At 38.2% G+C, this 13,866-nt stretch overlaps 1 protein-coding gene across 4 annotated transcripts in view; it reads left to right on the top strand.

Annotated features, from left to right (window-relative positions):
• Positions 1–13,866, top strand: part of CLYBL (citramalyl-CoA lyase) — a 400,072-nt gene that overhangs the window by 295,532 nt on the left and 90,674 nt on the right. For all 4 annotated transcript variants that reach the window (XM_083168638.1, XM_083168635.1, XM_083168636.1 and 1 more), the window contains exons 3-4: positions 3,952–4,140; positions 13,094–13,195. In XM_083168638.1, coding sequence (XP_083024764.1) covers positions 3,952–4,140; positions 13,094–13,195 — 291 coding nt within the window. The remainder of the gene's footprint in view (positions 1–3,951; positions 4,141–13,093; positions 13,196–13,866) is intronic.

The following is a 13,866-nucleotide window of genomic DNA, read 5'->3' as shown; positions in this document are numbered from 1 at the left end:
TGTCTGGGCACGAGGATCCCATAATGTGATGGCTGATAAGCTGAAAGACATAGCAGTAAATCCGTGTTGTGGTGGGAAAGGCAGTGAATCCTTGTTGTTGGGGGGGGGGGGGGAGAACAGGCTGCATTGACAGGTAATAGGCACGTCAGGTGTGCAAAAAACCTACTGATCTTAATAATTACTTTTTGTAGCAATAGCCAGAGGCAGAACTACCATTGGCATACCTCCCAACATTGGATGAGCCGGAAGCGGGACGTAGTAGCTGCGAACCGTAGGCGCGGTGGAAGTTTTGGGGGTGTGGCCTATTTTCGGAGGCGTGGTCTATACTTGCGGCTCTCCCGCGAGGCCACGCCCCCATTTTGACGCTATGGGGGCATGACCCAGAGGCTCTGTGAGCCTCTAGCCATGCCCCCAGCCCCATGCACACAGCGTTTATTCCCCGCTGCTTAGCAGCCGACAGGGGGGACTCCCAAAAGCCTCCCCTCACCGCGGGACACTGCCGGCCCCTGGAGGGACAGCGGGACAGGCCCTGATAATCGGGACTGTCCCGCTAAAAGTGTGACTGTTGGGAGGTATGCATTGGTGCAGCAGGTGCATTGCACTATGGCCCCTGGGGACTAAGGGGCTCACTGCTGCCCAAACCAGCAATACATTGTCCTCTGGCCTCCTGTAGACCATTTTGTGTAGTGTTGAATGAATGGCCCAGTGCAGGGAACAGGGTGGACCCCACTGTCTGAGGGGCCTGGCCCTTACCTGAGAGAGGTAGGGATGATAGCGGAGTCCTGCCACCTATGAGCACTGATGATCATAGTCACATGCTGCCTCTAAGTTACTTAAATGACAGCTGTACATTTTTCTAAATGTACTTTGTCTGTGAATTAAAGGCAGTTCACAACTTCTGTAATGGGCACTGTCAGAGTATGTCTGACTGAGTGCCAAACCGAGGAAAGCCAAGAGGTGACAGGTCTGTCAAAGATAGAGCAGGGGCCACTGTGTTCCTGACTCCACTAAGGTATATGCTTCTTGTTATCTGTCACCAACTATTTTTCCCTGTCACACTCTTCCTCATCTTACCTTACACTGTCACCCTTTTCCTCTGTCACCCACTATCATTTTGCTTATTGTGATCTTGAGTTGAGGTGCAAGAGGTGGGCTAAATAATTTTTACATCTGGGCCTACAACCCACAAGCACAGCCACTGGCAACAGTCATTCTCTGAAATCTTAAAAGTAGAAAGTCTGTACACAGCAACATTGCAGGTGATCGGACCGGCCTCAGCCAAGAGGATGGTGTGAGAAGGGGGGCATAAGAAGATATATTCACAGAAAGTTCATTAAAAATAATTAACCAAAATATCAGAAAATATCAATCCGCTGCACTTGCCATTCCTGGGTCTCACACACACACACACACACACAAACACGCACGTGCATACACACACACATATATGTTATAATTTATTCTAGACAATATTTTTGTGTCAAATGTTTAGCGTTTGCACTATTATTATTGACAAGGTTAGAGCCTATTACATGTGGAAAAGTCTCATTCTTGGTATTTAATAACAAATTATTCTTCGGACCAACTTGTAATATGTCTTAATTTAATTTGGTGCTCAAAATAAACCTTATTTCCAAGGAAGCATAATAGGATCATCCCGGACATATTTCACAATGTATTGTAATTGTTAGCAGGTCAAGACTTGTAAATCACTACCCTGCAGGCTGCTGCGTTCTCTGATCCTGATCTTGGAGAGTTTTACTGATCCGGCCTGACAACTCTAAGCTACTGTTTCCTCACTCTTCATAACTGGGGCCACATTTTAAAACCATTGCTAGCAAGTTTTATGTTCATCTGTTTCACATCTGCTGTCGTGTGTTGTCTTGATGATTAGTATAGCAGTAGAATTTTATTTCTCTTGCCCTTTTTTTGCCCCTAGAATTACCAGGCAGTCTACTTGTCTGTGATGCAGTGTTCATATATTCTCAGTCCTTCACCCCACATGGATTTCTGGTTTTAGTTGACACATTGCTTTCAACAATCTCTTAAATTCTTACTACAAATGTATGTGTGTGTGTGTGTATATATATATTTATATATATATATATATATACACACACATTTACATACAGAGCCGGCCCTAAGCAATTTTATGCCCAGGCAAGCTTTTCGTTTGTGCCCCCCAGCAGATAATAAATAAGAAAATGATATAGATAGATATATAACCTGCAACAGGTCCGGCATGTATAGTAATGTTTCAGTTCCTATTGTACGGTAACAGATGAGGCAGCCTTCTTGGGTGCACTAGTTCAGATTTTCTCAACAAATGAACAGCTAGATAATCCTAAGAAATTTCACCTCCCACAATTTGGATTGGCTTAATGGGTACTTCTTGCTTAGCATACAGTCAAGCTACTCCCACCACAGCTAAATGGGGTTGAGATCTGGTGACTGCTCTGGCCACTCCATTACAGACAGAATACCAGCTGTATGCTTCTTCTATAAATAGTTATTGCATAATTTGGAGGTGTTCTGTTGCTCAATGTCCTGTTGGAGGAGGAAATTTGATCCAATCAAGCGCTGTCCACAGGGTATGGCATGGCATTGCAAAATGGAGTGATAGCCTTCCTTATTCAAAATCCCTTCTACCTTGTACAAATCTCCCACTTTACCTACACCAAAGCAGCCCCAGACCATCACATTACCTCCACCATGCTTGACAGATAGCATCTGGCACTCTTCCAGCATCTTTCACTTGCTCTGCATTTCACAAATGTTCATGCACAAATGTTCAAACACCTCAAACTTCTATTTGCCTGCCAATAACATTTTTTTCCAATCTTCCTCTGTCCAATGTAAAGTACTTATCTTTCTACTCTGGTTAGAGACTGTTTGTGAAGGTTCTTTGAAGGGAGTTTCACACACCGTTGTACAAAATGTTCAGTTTATTGTCAAATTCTTGCATGGAATAGCCTTCATTTCAAAGAACAAAAATAGACTGTCAAGTTTCACATAAAAGTTCTCTTTTTCTGGCCATTTTGAGAGTATATTCGAACCCACAAATGTAATGCCCCAGATACTCAACTAGCTCAAAAGAAGGCCAGTTTTATAGCTTCTATGAAGAGCAAACCCATTTTCAGCTGTGCTCATATAATTGCATAAGGGTTTTCTAATCATCCATTAGTCTTCTAACACAATTAGCAAATACAGTGTACCATTAAAGCACTAAGAGTGCTGGTTGTTGGAAATGGGCCTCTATACACCTATGTAGATATTCCTTTGAAAAAAACAGACGTTTACAGCTAGTATAATCATTTATTACATTAACAATGTATAGAGTGTATTTCTGATTAATTGAATATTATATTTTCTTACAAAAATAAGGAAATTTCTAAGTAACACCAAATTTTTGAACAGTAGTGTGTGTGTGGATACTTTTTAAAGTGCACCAGACCACGTTGAATTTTAGGTGTGAGTGCCCACATAAAGTGGATATATATATATATATATATATATATATATATATATATATATATATATAATATACTGTGTATATTATGCACAAACAGATATCTGTAATACAGGGCGAGTCTCCCATATCCAGAGATCTCGTATCCAAAATATTGATACACCAACCCCAATGTGCCCCTGTAAGGTGCGTACACACTATACAACTTCGTTATCGTTAACAATATCATTCAATGTGTATGCACTATATCGTTTGCCCAGGAACATAGGCAGCACATGGGCATTATATTGTTTTGTGTGTACGCACCTTTACAGTGACCTATAAGGCTATTTTATTTCACCACTGAGTTCTCAGACAAGGCCAAAAGTGTTAAGTCTTACATGATATTATTGACTCTATGCTGTTTTGGTCATACCTGCTGGTGCCTTTGTCATAAGGATTACACTTGAGGAAACCTAAACCACTGTTTTTGTGATTACTAGGTTGAAGCCAGAGAAACTGTTGTTAAAGCACTTGAAGAATATGACCTTGGCAAAACTGAGAAGTGTGTAAGGATTAACTCTGTGTCCAGTGGCCTTGCAGAAGAAGATCTGAAAGTCATCTTGCAGTCCAAGGTCTTACCCTCCTGTCTAATGTTGCCAAAGGTTGAATCTACTGAAGAAGTAAAATGGGTGAGTTATTATTTTCTTACAGCAGTAATAAATACAAGTATTAGAATACAGGGTGTAACAATATTCTTTGGGCCTTTATTCAGACCTCATCACTTGATCTGCAAAGTTGTAGATGATTGAGAGTAGATAACCACCGCCCAGACAGAAAACCCACCCAATGTAAATTTGCGAGCATTATACACCCACTCCATATAAGATCTGCTGGACAAAGGGTGTTTTGTATATTTTCTCGCCACATGTGAGATTCACTGTGCTGGAGGGAGGAGTACATTTTGCATGAATTTCTGCACCTGTCCCTACGCAGGAGGCAGTTTGTCAACCAATGATACCTTGATGTGCTTATATCCGCTTCTGTCTGTGTATGTACGGTATAAACCTAGACTTCTACATCCAATATTGAGTACTGCTCCCTGGCTTTCATATAACATGGTGTTCCAAGACCTAAAGATTCCTTTCTGCACATGTCTTTACTGCCCTTGGTGTGAGTACGGGTATGCATTTGTGTCAACCCCTTTAAATCTCACCCACTTTATATAAGATCCACTGGACAAAGGGTGTCTGTGTGTTTTTTTTTCTCCACATGCGAAATCCACTACACTGGAGCTTTTAGACTTGTGACACATTGTATTTAGAACCATTTGCAATTTCTGGCCCTATTCGGGCTCGCACATGCGTGATGCATATGGTACGCATGTGCAGTCATTCGATAATTCCTTGATTTGCGAATTTGCTGATCAGCAATCAACTCAAAATCAGACCCTTTGTCCAGCACTTCACCATATTTTTATATTTATAACCCACTCTGGCCTGGTCCTCATCACAACTCACTTGCATGTCCCTGATAAAATGCTAATTGATTTTTCTTTCCATGCTGAAAGACGTACTGTACATAAACACTTATTTAAATTGATGAATCAAGAGGTACTATGCCAACCTGCCATTCAGTTGCTTCAGGCTTCAGCGTAGAGTGACTGTCATCTACCCCTGGCCACATTTTATCCACATCCTTTCATATTTAATAACATAACTATTAACTGCACTTGACCGACATGTTTATCAGGTACACAGGGGCCTGGTGTGCTAATTGCATACATATATCTACAGTGTAGCACCAGCCATAGCTACAGTGAGGAGCTGCTTTACTCTACATCCTTTACGTTTTCTATCTAATCCAGCAACTGAAATGTCCATATGTCATCCATATCTTTCTGTTTTTTCTCTCCATCCCTCCACAACCATATACATATATCATTTTATAACAATTTTCCTGTAATGTTCCACATTCTGACATCCCTGCACATTTATTATTTAATCCTTATCACTACTCAACCACCACCCTTAATATGAGAACAATAAATCAATCACAACTTTCCATATTGTATTCTTATTCCTGGACAACCATCATACTGTATGTCTTTTGGATTGAAATCACCATGTGCTTTAAACTTGGCTGCATTTATCTTTAGCCACTCGCACATGCTGTATATATCATGTCGTACCACCTATTAACCGCTTACTGAAAATAAACATTTTACGAGAATATTTTTTTAACTGCTCTAAGTACATTTTACGTTTCCTTTTTGCTAGCACATTAAAATAAAGACCTTTTTCATTTGAATGTGAATTTTATGGAGATTGAGAAATTTGTCTACAAATAAAAATTTCCATGGTTCGTACAGTTAATACATTTATCCAGTTGGCCAAATTTCTACCCCCAAAATATTTATTTAGTTATTTTTAGCATATGATGTGTACTCCTATATAGGGTATGACTGCATTATTTATTTATTTATTTATTTGCAGTTTCTTATATAGCGCAGCAGATTAAAGGGTACATTTACTTTGAAGTTAGATGTGGTTGTCTCTTATTGCTAAGAGACCAGAAGAAGAGATCTGAAACAGATTTATTTATACATTTTTTTTGCAGTAGGAGCTTGACTCTAGAAATCTGTAATGACATCACTGTTGTGATGTCAAATCATTTCCTGTGCTCAATGCCACAGTCTAGGCTTCTGCAGCTTTCTGTAACATTCTCAGTGGCAGCTGAGTTTTGTGTATTTTACTTCTCTATATTAATATTGCTTTATTGTGCATTTCCATTATTAAAAGTAATTTTTTATAGTGCACACATATTCTGCAGTGCTTTACATAGACTACTTGGCCATTTACAGCAGTTGTTGCCCCATTAGAACTTGCAATCTTTATTCCCTACAACATTTACATACAGTTGGGCTAATTTTTATCAGAAGCCAATTGCCCTACCAGTATAGGACTGGATTGTGGGGGGAAACTGGTGTACCTGGAGGAACCCCAGGGAAGGGAAGAACATACAAACTCAACACATAGTGATTGGTAGAAATATAATTCCAGATCTTGAGCATTCATTAATTATTAACCTGTTATCCCATCTTAATATTTGTATCCCTACAATTTATCTATTTATATTCAAATATTTTATCCTCATCACTATAACAAAGTTCCCCAAATGTATTTAGGGTTTATTCTCAAACCACTGCCTTTAGAGCATGTCTTCACTTTATTAATGTTCATCCATAATATTACTAATCATCTATTTTTAATATTTAAGAAATGACTCCATCATCATCATCATCATCATCACTGTTCCTGATTGCTAGCCATTACGGTCAATATTCTGTTTTTCACACTGATTTCTCCTATGATCGATTAGAGTGTGCTATACTGTGACAGAGAATTGCGTCACAGTTCTGTCATATTATTATGTGTTCTTATGATAACTCGCTATGTACTGTATGCTGGAGGAGCAGGATCTGAATTTTGGGGAGACATGCAATAGTTCGACCACTATTGGTCAACATAGACAATAGGTCGACAGATGAATAGGTCAACATGAGTTTTTCACCTTTTTTTTAACTTTTTCCTACGTTACCATCTATGTGGACTACGCTTGGGAACGGTTACATATGCTGAGTGCAGCAGTAGCGGAGTGAGTTATCTGGCTCGAAGCATGGTGGGCAAAGTGAGCCCTGCAAGGGTACGTGGTACACTAATTGTGGCTCCATGTGCTGAAACCTACAAATTGACAACCAATTTTTGTGTCGACTATTTTCATATTGACCTTTTTGCATGTGTTGACCATTTCCCCGTGTTGACCTAATTACTATGGACCCTATGATCCATACCCAGAAGAACGCCATCAAATACTGCAAGGATAACATCTAACCTTCATGAGTCTCCATCACTGTTTAACAGATGGGGGTTACTAACCAGCAGCAAAATATTATCATAATGCATGACTGTGCACATTCATCTAATCCTAAGGAATAGAGTCTGTAATAATGACGTATGATTTACAACATTTCTAGCTGTATCATGAAGTACGAGTCAGGGCCTTCTCATATGGGTGCCTGTGTCTAATAATACATACTGCACATCAACGCACTTTAAACACACTACAGAGAACACACTATCAATGTATGAAACAATATTACTATAAAGAATTAAGTAAAAAGGAGTAAGGTCACTTCTTAGGGCAACTGGGAGAACAAACAGGAAACGTTTAACTAGTGTTTTTAATTAGCACAGATATTATTTCCTGAACTGTTCCCTACTTCTTCTTTTTTTAATTGCTGACAGGTGTGTTTGTGTTTCATGACTGTGTTTTCAGCCAATAAAATCTTGGAAATGTTAAGTGGCATGTCAAATGTCTTTACAAAACCTGTAAATAACCTAATTGTACAAAATAAATGATATAATAGCAAATTAATTGCAGCATGACATATAATTGTGTAATACGATGTAAGAAATATAAAGTTTCCATAACATCAACACATTGTCCATTTTAAAATACATTCTGATGTGTATTGGGTATACTTTCTATGCCCATTTTTAATATGTTAAGGTAACATATATTGGTTATGCACATTAAGCATTCAAAATAATTAGTAGCACAGTATATTTTACTGGAGAGGCAATGGGTTGGACACTGACATAGCCTTGGCTTGTGGTAGAATGAATGCACGTAGCAGAAAAATGAAGGTCACCGTGGGTTAAGGGTTTTGTAATCACCAATTACATTAAAGGTTAAAATGCTTTGCCTATGTATCCTTTTTTTAATCATCGATTCAGTCCCATTTAGAATATTTGATATCATGAATCCGACTATTATGCAATGAGAATAGCATTTTATAACATTACGGCTTAATAAACAATTTTTGGTCTTAGAAGATTTATTTAAAATCTCTAATAATGACACTACGTTTATCGTAGCCTCCGCCATTGAAGGGAACAAGGGTGGGCCACATGCTTAAATGGATCCCAATAAAATGTTTATAGCAAGGCAATCATTTTAAAGATAATTTTCTTCTATATTCTAATAATCTAAAAATATGTATGTATATTCTTTACCTTCATTAAAAGAAATATACAGCCATAGGTTCTTTTCCAATGAAATACATTTTTACCCACATCAGTTTAAAAACTGCGCCTGCGCTTGCTAGAACAAAATCCTGCTGTGTCATATATTAGTCTGTAGCCTGTATACTGCAAACTGAAAGAGGGGGTTTATTAATCTGACACTCATGAAGACGTAGGAGAACCTGAATAGTGGTTTGGACAGTGCCTGTGCATTGGTCAGTATTCCTATATGGATGGTTGGGTCACATAACATAGAACCAATCCTTATACATTTACACTGCACTACAATCCAACAAATGTTTGCTAGGTAGGAGAGATTCTGTGGTATACAGTGTGTCAGAGTTGACATGGGTGACGATGCTACTGGGAATGCCAGAAAACATTGAGCATTATTATCAATTACAAGTTTACGGTCCCGTAATAATAAATGACTTTGCTTCGATTTCATATCAGTGATGTTCATTTATAATGGTTGCATCCCTGTTGCAAAATAAAAAAGTAATAAGTGCTGTGCAGTGATCACTTAGAGGCTGTAACGCATCTTTGTAGTGTGGCAGTAAAATTGTTGTTTGCTGAGTGCGCCAATTCAGATCATACTGTAAAAAAATGTTTGTCCATTGTAAAATACAGAAGGTAAGGGGTTTCCTTTAGCGATCTGAAATAGATATGTTTACAGTACTGATTCGCAGCAGGTTATTTTGGTTCTTGAGTAAACACATACAGTACTGTACATGAACGTAAACGAGGCATTTTGTGGTTAAAGGTCACAGCTATACTATACCTCTATTCTATAGAAAGACAATATGCCTGGTCATAAATATGCTCTTTCTCCACAAGTGTAGGCCATCATACCCCTTTAATGTTCATTTTAATGATTATTATTTTATTACATTGAAATACATAAATAATATAGTGCATTGGAGAGTCAGTGAAAATATTTATGGAGTTATCTTGAAACTGCTTAGAATAAATTAGTATGCAATTAAGATTTCTCTGATATGTGTTACACATTTGCATAAGCAAAGGTCAGGTCATGGCTTTTTAGTCTGTAATTGGAAATACACAGTTTATGTTCTAGGCTTTTTATGATGTCATTTTAGCAAGTAAAGTATTTTACACATTGCTTAAATGGATGCAGGATAATATAAAATTGCTATTGTAATATAGCATGCATGTTTATAAATTCAAAAGCTTTGTCACATTTTATGTTTGACTATTATTTTACTGTATAAAAGTACAAATAAAATTGTATTTCATTTAATCAGAAAACACATTAGAATCGCAACAATTTCATTGTATTAGTTTATTGTATATTTAGGCATAGACCTGACAATACACCTGGCTAATGTGATATGATTGCTTTTTTTTCAAGAAAAAAAAAATGGTTTTACACAAATAAAATACTCCAGTGTGTACAGGATAAGATACGATACATAGAACTATGTTAAAACGTGGGAGCTAGTACTAAGCAGCTTAGTCACAGTTAGAAGCTAAAAAAATGTTTTAAGGGCCTGACTGTGTCTAAATGGAATGACAATCGACACCCTAAGGATGGTGGATTGGAAATCACTGGAAGAGGAACAGGGATTTTTTTTTTGTTTTCTCTCAAAAAAAATCTTTATTTTAGTGCTAGGCAAAACATATATAAACCGTCTAGATAGCATGTTATGATTATCTATTGTTCTGCGTTATTCTTGTGATGGTTTCAGAACAAAAACATAACTTATACCCTCTGACCGTTGTTTTTTCTATTAATAATTTTCTATTTTATGGTACCATATGTTTATTATAATAATTGAAAATTGGAGTGGTAACATTGAGTAGCAACAAAGATAAAATGATCATGCATGTACGGAGAGAGACACAAAAGATGCCTGCTCGTTAGAGCTTACAATCTACAGGCGTTAGTTTTGACAGAGGGGTTGCATAAATAATTAAAGCCAACCCTTGGGGTTACTTACTAACTCTGTGCAGAAACTCCCAGCCTACTCTCCTTAGATTTGCCACCTAGACAGAATTTTGTCATGGTTGCTCTTGTTCCAGAGCAATGTTTTGTCGGCTGCCTCCAAGCTTCAATGGGTGCTGCACTGGTTCTCCTTCCTCGTCTTGCAGTTAGGGGTTAAGAAATTAATTTAATATAGTTAAAAATCAGCCGCCCCTTCTTAGCTTCCTCCAGTCCAAACCCTTTCCTAGACAAACATATTCCCCTCCTTTCTTGGTGTTGACCTTTATTTCTAAGATAATATTAGTGAGGAAAATAAAAAAAAAAATCCCAGCTTTGGTTGCCTGTCTCCTCCTCTCCTTGCTCTCCCCTTTCCTCCTCTCATTTCAATGAAAGACTTTCATCTAAAGAATGTGTTACACATTTTAACACCTTTTTTTAACTAATTCTTTTTTTATTGAAGTGATTTTTTTTGTACTACACCAGACATCCTTTTTTTTGTCTTTTTTTTTTCTTTTTTTCTTCCCTCATTTTTATTTATGTAAAGCATAAAACCTGGAAGCTGATGCACAACTGAAAGATGGGCTTACTTGTTTTCTTTTGTGCTACAATCCCTTGCTCTCCTTTTGTCCTAAGTATGGGTACTTGTTTGACTGGCATGCCTTATTGGAGAATAACAAGCGTAACTCTGCCTCTTTTGTCATGGGACAATTCTCCCACAAATCCTGAACAGTGGGCATTCTTCCTCACACACTATTGGGTGTGCACTGGAATTGAAAGAAGTGCTGAGGGCTGCTACTTCATCCCCTCCCTAATCTCTTTGTTTTTTTTTTTTCCCCTCTATCGCCCCCCTCACCAACACCTCCTCACTTTGCCTGGCCGGAAACATTTAATTGTCCCCTTTTGCAGTGAAAAAAATATATATTAATTGAAAGTTGCCCCCAAGCTCACCTTTTATGTTTTCTCACTAAGTAAATATTATGTGACAAAGAAGAAAGAGTTAAATTCCTTGTAAGGTGTTGAGGTTTTGGTGGAAAGGCTAATGTAACATTTTAGATGTTCTCTTTTGCAAGCCATGCTCATATTTCCAGGTGGTATGATAATGTATGTTGTACAGGCTTTAAAAAACAGCAGGGAAGAGACCATTTTGTTCTGTGCTAAAACCTGCTAGCCTGAAACAAAAGTCTTAAGCACATGCTATGGTTATCAGTGTTATGTCACATAAGAAACAAAAATCTATATTTGTTTTTATGCATTAGTATTGAATGTCACCTCCCAGCCTAGCTCAATGTAATAGGTTCATTTTTTTTATATTTATATGGTTACATTTAGGCTTATGTGTCATTATAAGCGTATTTATTTTGTTAAATTAGCGGAGATATATGTTTCTATCTATCTATCTATCTATCTATCTATCTATCTATCTATCTATCTATCTATCTATCTATACACACACTCACAATATTTTAAAGATTTGATATTTTGATTTGTGCAAGAGGGGAGGAATCAAGTGCAGCAGGAATTGGAAGGGGGGGGGGGGGACTGTGGGGACAAGCTAAAAGGGGAAGAACTAACACCTCTAATCCAGCTTCTGGTAAATAGGCTGCCAGCTTTTAGAATGAGTTTCCTTTCTATTAGTCAGAATATTATGCTAAGCCTTAAGCATTAGTTTTTTATGTTGCCATAGCAGCCCTGTTCCTGCAGGGTTGTGACCTGTGATGATTACAGTACAAAGCTTATAGGGTCTTGAAACCCCCTTTGAAGATGAAAAGTCTTTGATGGTTTATATTTATGCAAATCTCTTAGATATGATTTACCCAACTGAGATTGAATAGAGAGATGATTAAAATTCTCAGTTCCTTTGATATCCATCAATGGCAGAATATTTCTTAAAAAAAGGAATTGGACAAACCTGTCATTTTTGACTGTTTTATTTTTCCCCCTCTTTATTTAAATAGCATTATTGTACCTGAGAGACATTTTCCTATCTTCTAGCAAATTGCAAAATTTATATGGCTGACATTTATTTTTGTCAATGGAAATGACAAAATTGGTGCAAATGCTTCGTATGTCCCCAGATGCTAGAATTTAGAAGTTTAAATAACCCCATCTATAACAACTTGAACTTTCCTGTAAAAACTGTTCTCTTTCCAAACTTCTGTACTAAAATCTTAATAGACATACTGAAGTATCAAATAGAAAAAACAAAAACAAAATTCATTTATCAAATGTGATGCACTGGGCCGCAGTTTCGCATTATATTGCTGAAGTGTAAGGCCAAAATTCAGGCTATATTGGAATGACATCAATTCTGCTGCATCATACATGTGGACTTGTGGCCTGCTAATTTGCAAGCAGCCTTAGAGAATACGGGATTGAGGCACGCATTACATCAATGATGAGTAAGCTCTTACAAATATTTCAATATATTCCAAAGTGTAATACCTTGAATTATCAAGAAATCAGGGCTAACATGCAATTTTTTTCTTTTCATTTTTTACTTTGACAAAAATTACATTAAATTGCTCATGTGCTAATACTTCTGCCTTGCACTTCTAAAAAAATGTTCTCAGATATTCTTATATACTGTAATAAATTCATTCCATTTGATTTCAGTTTACAGAAAACTTTCTGCACCACTTAAAAGGCAGGAAGCTGGCACAGCCGATACATTTGGTAACTTTTGTGGAAAATGCTGTAGGACTACTCAACTTCAAGGTAAGACTAGATCTGCAAATGTTCATTTGTAGATCTCTCAAACAATCACACTGAAATATCCAATGTATTCAGGGCCGCGAGAGGCATGCCTGCCCCTGGCCTAATCGCGGCAGGCGTGGTCACTTCCTACTATTAGGCCACACCCCCAAAATGTTTAGGGTGGGTAAAAAAACACTCCTAAGTCGAGGAGGAGTGTTATCCCCCCCCCCCCCAAGCAGCAGCAACACACCTACAGCATGTGCTGTGCTGACAGCAGACTCAGCATGAGCTCTCACGCTGTCAGTGTGACACTCATGCTGAGCCTGCTGTCAGCACAGCACATGCTGTAGGTGTGTGCTGCTGCTGCTGCTCGGGAGGGATGGAGGGGGGAAGGGGGCGGAGGGGGATTGGACCAGGGCCCCTCCAGCAAGCCTGGGCCCGGGTAATTAGTACTCCCCCCCCCCCCCCCCCTCACCCCTCTCGGTGGCCCTGGATGTATTATATCATCAGCTTGCAATGGTTCTGTTTTTGTAGTAGTGAGTTTATTCTGTACAGTAGTATTGCCCAGCCTTTAGTTAGATTGTAGTTGGGTTAGTCATTTATATTTTTTCAAACTTTGAATCTGGATACGCAGCAAAACGATGGGATGTAATATATAGCGTCGCCATACACACTACATGATTCATTGTACA

The sequence above is a fragment of the Crinia signifera genome, chromosome 2 (genome assembly GCF_055691185.1).
Source record: "Crinia signifera chromosome 2, ASM5569118v1, whole genome shotgun sequence".
Lineage (NCBI taxonomy): Eukaryota > Metazoa > Chordata > Amphibia > Anura > Myobatrachidae > Crinia > Crinia signifera.
Note: the sequence above shows the minus strand (reverse complement) of the source record. Positions and strands in the feature narration are given on the sequence as shown.